This window comes from Montipora foliosa, chromosome 11 (genome assembly GCF_036669935.1).
Source record: "Montipora foliosa isolate CH-2021 chromosome 11, ASM3666993v2, whole genome shotgun sequence".
In the NCBI taxonomy this organism is placed as follows: Eukaryota; Metazoa; Cnidaria; class Anthozoa; order Scleractinia; family Acroporidae; genus Montipora; species Montipora foliosa.
Window position 1 is genome coordinate 24,154,854 of NC_090879.1, and position 10,000 is coordinate 24,164,853.

The following is a 10,000-nucleotide window of genomic DNA, read 5'->3' on the forward strand; positions in this document are numbered from 1 at the left end:
ATCAAGTTAAGACCTTTACTTTGCTGTGCTTCCTTGTCAAAGGTCACCAAAAGTACAATCCACTTTTACTTTCTGGCGCAATAGAGTTGCAGGTAATTGCAAGTTTGGGAATGTCAGCTTGCATACCAACTTGTGTTGGTGGCTAAATGGACTTGAAATGGACGAGACAAAGTGCACTTGTGAACAATCAGTCATACAACTGAATTGTCAGATTGAAATGCCTTTTTCTTTTGAACACATCACTTTGATTTTTTGAATGCCCTTTTCTACTGGCCTTTCAACATTGCCTTTGCAAAGTGTCAACATTCTTTGATTTGTTCTCCTCATCATTTCATTTTCTTTTCCTTTGGTCGACCATTCATAAAGAAACTTGATTGATTATACACTGCTATTTGTTTCACAAATAATTTGTGACACATTGCAGGACTAATAGTTTTATTATTAATCGTGCTTTAGTTCCTTGAAAATTAAATTCCATTCTTTAAGGGTTGCAATGTTCTAAACCTCCTCCAAGATGCATTATATGTCAGCTGATGAATTAAGTTCATCCGTTTTTTTCAGGCAGTTAGATTCATCAGCGTTTGAGCATGTTTTTGTTGGTGAGACAAGGAACAAAACAGATGTGATTGGCTTCCATAACTGGATTCAGTTCTACCTGCAAGAAAAAAGGGGTCTAGTTGACTACAGGGGCTTCTTTCCAAGCCGAAGGGTAAGTATAAGCATTTTTATAGTGAGGCAGACACAGACCATGTAATAACTCTCACATTTAAATGTGAGGTTAAAGGTTTTAGGTTGTCTACTTTTAACAATCTCAACTGCAATTCCACACAATGCAAGAGAGATAAGATCAACATTTTGCGGGTTGAGTTTATCGGCTCTCTTCGATGTTCCAAGACTTTTCGTCTGGGTACTTCCAGATATGTCCAGAAATGTGCGTCATTAGATGCACGACGATTTTGATAAGGGTCACAAAGTGTCCTCTTGGGCATCTCCCCAACTTAAACATAACTTGCATCTGGGAATACAGACAATAATATTATTAACATAATTAACATCACGAACTGCCTTTAACTCTACTCCCTAGCCTACATTTATGACTAACCCTAACAGCAACACTCACCTAATAGACCAGTTCACGCTCTTGAGTGCATCATAAGTCATCAGGGCAACATGGTAGGAAATTCGAAGGTTTGCATAGAAATTCAAAGAAAAATAAACTGTACATGACTCTACTTTTATAGACTTTCGCCTTCATAAACCAAACAAATAAGGTCAAGTTCACAACTGAGATGAACTGGACTTGGTATCTATTCTTTGGAATTTCTAAATAATGTTTTTTTGTCTCTATACATTCTCTGTAATTTTGTGCCTTTGGAATTACAGGAAATGCATGGCAGAAAGTTTGTTTAATAAAGTAATTCACACAATAACCATTCTCTCCAACTTTATTCTGCGGCACGTTTGAGCTGATATCTTTGGTTTTGGAAAATAACAAACCCCAAAATTGCACATCATGAATACTTTTCGTTGTTTTCAACTTCCACACAAGCCTTTAAACCATCTTGCCCTGATTATCCATGGTACACTTAAGAGCATGAACACATCTATTGATGAAAATAGGTAGCAAATGCTTTGACATAAAGCAACACTTGGGACTCAATATCGGACATGCATCATTACATGCATTGCAATTTATTGCATTCCCATGGACCTAAGTGAGTATTCCAACATTTGATTCGATATCACTTATTAGTAAAATCCAACTAGTGGTCTATTATCAATGCTGCGTTCTGATTGGTTGAGCTACTAGTAGGCTATTTGTTATAGCCCACTAGTAGCAAAAAGCGCCGGCTTTGAAAACCAAAACAACAATTAAAGTCTAGCTTTAACTAGCGAAAGATGTTTTGTCTCGATTTTTTTTTTGACCAACTAGTTGGATTTTACTAAAACAATTATTCCTCTCGCCCTTATGGTCTCTGAGTCAAGATCATAGATCATTTTACAGTTGTCTGCTTAGTTACCTGGCCTTTGAATGAAAGTGAGGCTGGAGTTGACCTTGCTTTGATAGAGACCTCAATGCTTTTCTCATGTAAATTCCTACTAATTAGCATGAAAAAACATCATTAACATAAGAAAACCAGTGAGGTTTCTGTCAAAGCAAGGTCAACTCCAACTTCTCTTTCATTCGAAGGCCAGACAACTAAGCACACAACTGTAAAATGGTCAATTTGATATGTTGATTTGACTTCTCATAAGTTGTATGGTAGTCTCTTTAATTAGGGATTAGGCTATGTAACCTTTAAACTGGAAGAAAGTGGTTTTCATTAGCGAGTTTTTTTGACTTGTCACCACATTGTCTTGAAGAACAGTGTATTGTTGATATACTGAAACTTAAATTGAGAAAATTTATGTGTATATGTACCCTGTTGTGCCTCAGTCTCTAAAACTCACCAGAGTTTCTACATCTCTGCAGAAATTAACTCTGGTCAAACCGGTTTTGGCGGCGCGCGCATCATATTTTTGCCAAGGCAATCAAGCCTTCAGTACGAAAATCAATATGGCGTCTTATGAGTGCGATTAATACCCTATTCACACCAACAAGACATGTTTAATTAACCTGGGTTTAATAAAATGAAAATCAGTCACAGAAAAATCTAGGACTGGCTTTTACATGAGATTCGAGTGACTTTCAATACATGCTTTAACTTTAACTTTATTCATTTATGTTGCGCAAGTATCAACTTAAAGTTTTCAAATGCGCATGCTTTGGTCTGTGTTAAGTTTGTAGTCGACTAAAATCAGTATACATGATTTAAAAAGAAACCGTGTTTAACTAAACCGGTTTAAAACATGGTTAAGGTTTGGTGTGAACGGGGCATAAGACTAGGTCTGGGTTTGAAACTGTCTCCAAGCAACCTCTTGCGCACACTCAATAAAGACTTTACACGATTTCTGCAAAGTCTTTTCTTTCTCGTCGAGTTAAGAAAGGCTCTGCTGGCAGGGTGATGTTTATGAATCTTGAAGGACCTAATGGCGTGAATCTCACATTATAGAAGAGGCACACAAGCAGCGAAGAAGAAAGTTTCAACCAACTTATCACAATCCAGTTTACTTGGAAAGGTGACACGAAGCCAATTGGTAGCTCATTTATTGGCACCAGTCCCGAGTTCGAGATGGCTCTTTACACGGTATGTTTCCTGGCTGGTAATAAGACAGATGTCCATGTGGAGATTGATGACTACGATGTCATTGTTAAGGCCCACCGCATGGGGCCTTGTCTAGGAAGCTGTTATCCGATAACCTCATGAATTGCCTTTCACGAAGTGAGTTCAAGTGGCCGTATTTTAATTTGCGGCCCGCGTTTTTCCGGTTAATTTCAATAATTTACGGGAAGGAATGAACTGGATCAGAAGTCCATCAAATAGGACCCTCTATCTACACTTATTCCTTGCGTCAACCTTTTGCCGAGTAGATTTATTTTTAGAACGCCTCTTTCCCGCGAAAAGTGTCATATTTTCACGGCGAATCGAAACGCGAGAAAAAAATTCCAGCGTGATGCGTGTTTGTTGGGTTATATGACGTAAAACAATAGCTCTGTCATAGCTCTGTTTTGATTGGGGCTGTTAACCTCGAAACCCCACGAGAGATGTTCCGTAAATAGCGACCTTCAGCTTGGAGTAGGACGACGTCTAGGCTACAAGTACGAAGTCTCAGTTCTGAGCACGCACATTTGGAAAAATTTCGTTCTTTAAACGTAACGCGCGTGTACAGAAAACTCGTACTCGTACTCCAATCTCAAGGTCGCTAATAACTCTACTCGAGAAAGGGTTGACGTGAAAGGTAGATGCCCCATTTGATGGGCTCTTTACTAGAGTGGGAAACACGAAACAGTAAAGCCTGATTTTCACTAGCGACGCAAGGGCGAGCATACGCGCAAGCATGAGATCGACAATTTCACAAGGATCAAAAATTTTCCTTTTCCTTGTGTTTGCGGTTATGCTTGCGTTCGCTTGCGTCGTGTGAAAACGAAACGCAACATAAGCACAAGGAAATTTGCTACGTCTGGCCAATTAAAGCATGCATTCGTTCCAGATTCCTTGCGTCTGAGAATTTGAACAAAATGGCGGTTGCCCTGGTTGATTTTGATACTTACCTCGACCTTCGTTGTCACTAGCATAAGCTGCTTGTGCTTGAGTCGCTAATGAAAACCACGCTTAACTTACAATACGACCCAAGAAAACGCCGTGAGGTGTTCGAGAGATTTAGCGACGCTTCTTCGGCAACGTCTACATACAGATATCGAAGAACGTTTCAAAACAGGGATACCAGTTAAAATTAGGGCTTTTAGCATGCCATTATAACAATCAGAAGCCAGCCTTTTGCCATTTCGCGTAAATGCGATGCCTAGGCCCGCCGAATGTGCCTAACCTAACGACATTGCTTTCTGAGAGATATATTAAGTACTAATATGAAATCTATGTAGGCTTTTCCAAATTAATCTAACTGCATTAAATTGTTGTGAAATCGGGTTTTTGTTGAGTGTTGACAGAAATTACCAATTTGTGATTGTTCGCATTGTCATGATCGTTAAATATCTCTCGTCACTATTTCCACCAATGAGAAGAAAAACCAAAAACAATCGGCTATTTTCCCCGGGTTTCGAGAAAGTTCCATGCAATTTCTTCTAATTTTGATTGGTTCATGGCGCTTTTGGCGACCTTTGCGATTGGTCAAAGTCTTAGCTTTCCTTTTGTCAGAAGTGGCCGGCCAGACCCGTCAGTTTGCAAAGAAAATGCAACAATTTGAAGGAACACTTGCATGATAATTTCTCGCATTCTTCTGGAGGAGTATATGTCGTTCACCAAGTGTGTTAATTTGAATGCGTTGTTGAGTTAGCCCTTTCTCAAATGACCTGTCAGGTCGGTCAGTTTTGTCAAGTGGAAAGCGTCCTAAGAAATGATAACAGCTATGGCAACGACAATTTGACTCCACAAAAGAGTAATATATATATTTCTATCTTATTAGATGGTTTGGTGTGTAGTATCGCTGAGTATTTTTACAAGTTTTGCTGTATTTTGACGAGCCCTAGCGGGCTAATAAATAATAATAATTATTATTATTTGCCCTAGCGGGCTAATAAATAAATGGATAATAAATAGCTTATTAGATGTTTTGGTGTGTAGTATCGCTGAGTATTTTTACAAGTTGTGCTGTATTTTAGGGCTCGTCAAAATACAAACAACGAGTAGAAATAATGAGCGATACTACACACCAAAACATCTAATAAGCTATTTATTATCCAACTTATTTTTGCACTAGATTTTTAGCAAATGAATTGCACACAACCGAGAACGTGTGACAAATTTGTGCGTGCGGGGCAACGTCAGCAACTAGTCAAACCGGTTCTCTACTGTACAATAACGTGGATTATAAGAGGAAAAATATTCTTGCTGCACGTGCGGCGCCCCCCATACATATTACGGAGTTTAAAAGCCTGGCCAAACGCTCGCAACATTTGAACGCAACATCTTGCAGCATTGTTGGGCTCAACATGTTGCATACGTTTGGCCACCCTCTTGCGATATGTTGCGATATGTTGCTTATGCCTTTAAGGCCTGGCCAAACGCTTCCAACATTTTCAACGCAACATCATGCAACATTGGGACTTAACGATCATGCCCTAGTGCAACAATGTGGCGTGACGTGGGCAAATGAGTACAACATCATGCAACATCCAAAATCTTGCACGGAAAATTTGACCGTTTTCAAATTTGATCCAACATCATCCGACATGTTGCAACACATCGCAGCAGGGTGGCCAAACGTACGCAACATGTTGCGCCCAACAGTGTTGCAAGATGTGGCGTTGAAATGTTGCGAGCGTTTGGCGAGGCCTTAAGATCAAATGTACGACGCGACGGTAACGAAAACGTCATTTAAAATTGCAAGTTCAGGTTTATTAATCTTTTTCGTCATTATTTCGGTTTGACTAACTTTCAAAAACCAGCGCAACTTTCCAGGAACTAAATCAGGAGGTGCGGTGTTGAAGCTACGACAGAAAACTCAAATTCGCTGCCTTGTGTTCACGTTCTTCGTAAAACTTGAGAATTGGTCATTTCACGTCGTAGGTTTGCCGAAAACGTGAAAGAAACGTACAAAAAAGAAAAATACACGTGCAGAGCGTGCAAAGATGTTGTTTTTGGTCATTGACTATGCAAAATTTGTGGCGTTTTCGTTTGCCGTCACGTCGTAGATCTTAAAGTCCCTGATTTTGCGGTGCTCTGCGTAACGACGTGAAATCTCCAAATTTGAGGTTGTAACGCCAACGTGAGCTTAGATGGCAACCTCTCGTTTTCTGTGCTCGAACCAGTATTTTTTTTTTTTTTTTGATAATTCGTCCGTGAACGAGATGGAATATTTACAAAAGACTTACGATGGTGCAAAGTTATATGTTGAGAGAACGTTTTCGTCGACGTGGCCGTCGTAGATCTTGATTTTACCAGTAACAAGTTGGCTAAGAAATTGGCCCGAGATTCTCTGTAGAATCACAAAAGGCTCTTACGTCGGCTAAGGACTGACTGGTACTGGCCTTATGCTCAATCAACTGAATTCGTTTAGAGAATTACGTAATTTTTCTTAAGTTTTATGTCAAGTTAACGTGGAATAAAAGCTGCAAAGGGTATGTCAGTTTTTGTGCATTTTTTTCATCGTTTTTCTCCTGGAAACGCACGCGTGGTATGTGGAAAGGGCGGGAATTCGTCGTCGCCGTTGGTTTGCCCAGTGTTGTGTCGCTTAGCGACCGAAGGGCGTAAAAGAGACGTGTAATAATATGAGTTGCACCAGATATGGAGGTTAGTTGACCACATTGCAGCGACATGGAGAAGGAAAATTTATCGTGGATTTTGAAATTGGAATTGGTCAGAGACAGGAATCCGTCACTCAAGAGTGAGAAAAGTCTGGTATCAGGTTTGTTCGCGTCAGCGTCGGAAAAGTGTCTTCTTTTAAACCAATTCTTCGGGAAAATAAACAAAGACCAAATCGGTTAACTAATTCACGATTGCCGCCATGTTGGATTTGCTATTTTCATGCAAATTAGCTACTCACTTTTGAAGGAGCAAACAACACAAGTTCGAGAGGTTATAACGAACATCTTAGCCACACAGATGATTGTTTCACGTTCATTGAATGTAAAATAGAATGATTACGCAAGTTACTTCGATGTTTTTTTTAGTGAAAAATGAACAGATAACGAAGTAGAAAGTCAAAATGTCAAAAGCAATCAAAAGATATAAAATTATTATAAAAGGTACTTAATTCTAAATTCTAAAATGTACTTTTAGCAATGTTAATTCAATATTTCGACGAGCCGATTTTCCGCAATTTGCCTAAATTCCAATGTTTGCCCCCCAGCATAACACATGGCTAATTTGCATGACAATTTGAAAAACAACATGGCGCTATCGTGAATAAGGCCTATTGGCTACAACATTGACTTGATTGAGTTAGTTGATTCAGTGTATTGTTTATTTTTGCGCGAGACTAGGCCAGACCCGTCATTTTATAAAGAAAATGTAACAATTCGAAGGAACACTTGCATGATAATCCCTCGTATTCTTCTGGAGGAGTACATATCATCTTCGAAATGTGTTAATTTGAAGTTGTTGTAGATTTAGTCCTTCGAAATGTCTGGTCTGGCCGGTCAGTTTTGTCAAATGGAAAGCGCCCTATGTTTAAAAACAGTCGCTTTTCTGACGCTTTATATGGGGACTAGGCCAATTTGGGTAAGTCTTAGCTCTTGGTAGAGAAGATAAGCGGCCATCTGAGGTCGATGGCAACCCGAAGGTCTCTTTTTCTACGGTTTTTACCGTTATTTATTCGCCCATCCCGTTGCATGCACAACTTGTCTCCATTATATTATGTTGCGTTTGCTTGACTACCATTGGAAGTAAAAAATAGGTGGTTTGCAACCTAGCCTGCAGAACAGGCGTGATTTTTTGCGTCAACAGAAGCGAAAGCGAGGCAAGCGCGAGTGGCGGGCGAGGTGAGGAGCGCTACCACTCGCGCGCCACTCGCGCTTCGCGCTCGCCTCGCTTTCGCCTCTGTTTACGCAAAAAATCACGCCTGTTCTGCAGGCTATTTGCAACCAATCTCAAGAGATACAGATAACAATGCTGCAATGTAAAATTGCTCATGTGGTGGACGAACAAAAGGAGCTAATGATGTCTTTTGTTTTCGTCCACCAACGAGGCGGCAATGACGTAACGTGAAAACCACCAAAAGACGAAAAGGGCAAGTTGACCGGAGAGCTCTGGATGTGGACGCAAACCTTTTTCTCGTTCCCTTTGTGTGCATATCAGTACTGCAAACCTGATGCGCATGTGCGGCTGTTCCCGGAAAATTCGTAGTCGACGAATTAAGCTAAGGGAATTGCAAACGTATCCATTGAATTAATTTAATTTACCTGAACTATTTTTGATTTAATCTTTCAAAGATAAACAACATGTACCAAGACAAACTAAGCATGCGTGATACGTTCTTAAATACAAACATCAGTGGTAACTTCATGTAGAAATTTTCATGTGAAAATGAATAAAAAAACATCGTGATTCTCAACGACAAATGAAAAGCAAGGGAAAAAAAAACAAACGTCGGTTTTGTACAAAGATTGGGCACCTACCATTACTTGGAAATTTTTGCTCAAATTCTAAAGCGCTTCTGTCCACCAAAATCATATTTGTCGTGAAAAAATAGCACGTTCAAAAGGCTAATTCTGGGAAGTCCCTCAAGATTGAAACGAATTAGTTTTCATTTTGGAGCACGCAAAGAAAAGTGTGTACCCTTATACACACTAGCGTTTACTTTTTATATCGTTTTCAGTATCAACATTTAAAGTTTAAAAACGATTTGACTAATGACGTTTCAAAATTCTTTTCGTCTTCTTGTTTGGGCCCGAGGTTGGTTGTTATGTATTTGTCATCAAGTGTCCCACCTGACTGCGGAAAATCTATTTTAGTCACAACCAAATCTTTCGTGATATCTAAAAATTCACGGAAATTAGAGGATTCACCAGGTAAAATTCTTTTTTCCATGAAGCACTCCACACTATTCCAAAATTTATCTTACACAAAAATGTAAGCTTTGTAGGTAGAAAAGAGGAAAAATTGTTTGCTCATTGAGACAATTGCTCTTGAATTTTCTAACATCGCCCACTGTTCGACTTTCCAACAGGATTTTTTGGCTTTTTTCTTCGCTTACATGGCAAGCGCTTCCATGGGGTTTAAAATAAAAAAAGATCGAGAAACGTGCGCTCATCCTATTTTCGCGTGGCGAAAACATCGAAAAATTCGTTTTAACAAAGGTCGTTCTACACGTGAAACCCCACGGAAAGTGCGTTTTCCTTTCTCCGTGACTGGAAAGCCAGTTCGTGAGAAAGCGGTACAACTGTCGTCATTAAAGATTTTGAGATCCAGTTCACACCAAGAAATAGGCCACTCTAGTATTCTCTCGGTTAGACTGGATCTAGCATGAAATGGAGGCTAATGTGCATGTGAATTAGCCTCCATTTCATGCTCGATCCCCAACCGTCAGAATGCGAAACAGGCCTTTGGTAATCTACTGGATATAAAGAAAAGCTGTCTCCATCAACGCTCCATGCACATAACTGCATCGATAATGAAGATTCCTTGACTTTCCAACAGCAGTGCAACCATAGCCGTCCTTACATGAGCTAACACCCACACCGAACGCGAAATCATCAGGGAAGCAGGTGGCTTGTTGGTCGCCGATGCATCCAATTCTGGCAATGTGTGTAGTCTTAACAGGGAATACATTGGGATCCTCTTTTTGCGGGTTACACGTATTGGCCAAATTAAGACCGCACCATCCCTGCCGAAGAACCGACAAATCACAGCTCTTTCCGAACGCTTTAAGCAGTGTCGCGAAAGTGTACTGCTCGGTCGGGACTACGCCAAACTGCGTTTTAAACAAATCTGTAAGAGAC

General features: G+C 40.0%; 2 protein-coding genes across 3 annotated transcripts in view; one reads left to right on the top strand and one right to left on the bottom strand.

Annotated features, from left to right (window-relative positions):
- LOC137976109 (uridylate-specific endoribonuclease B-like) overlaps positions 1-6,682 on the top strand; it is an 8,724-nt gene extending 2,042 nt beyond the window's left edge. The window contains exons 4-5 of the mRNA XM_068823386.1: positions 562-709; positions 3,054-6,682. Of these exons, the coding sequence (XP_068679487.1) occupies positions 562-709; positions 3,054-3,308 (403 nt within the window). The 3' untranslated portion in view covers positions 3,309-6,682. The remainder of the gene's footprint in view (positions 1-561; positions 710-3,053) is intronic.
- Positions 6,683-8,439: 1,757 nt separating this feature from the next.
- The window catches only part of LOC137975168 (uncharacterized), a 13,663-nt gene continuing 12,102 nt past the window's right edge, over positions 8,440-10,000 (bottom strand). The window contains exon 10 of one of the 2 annotated variants that reach the window (XM_068822255.1): positions 8,440-10,000. This exon is cut by the window's right edge and continues 1,188 nt beyond it. Coding sequence is in view for 1 of the 2 variants with exons in the window: in XM_068822254.1 (XP_068678355.1) it covers positions 9,613-10,000 (388 nt within the window). In the remaining variant the exon portion in view is untranslated. The other variant, XM_068822254.1, reaches the window with a different exon arrangement.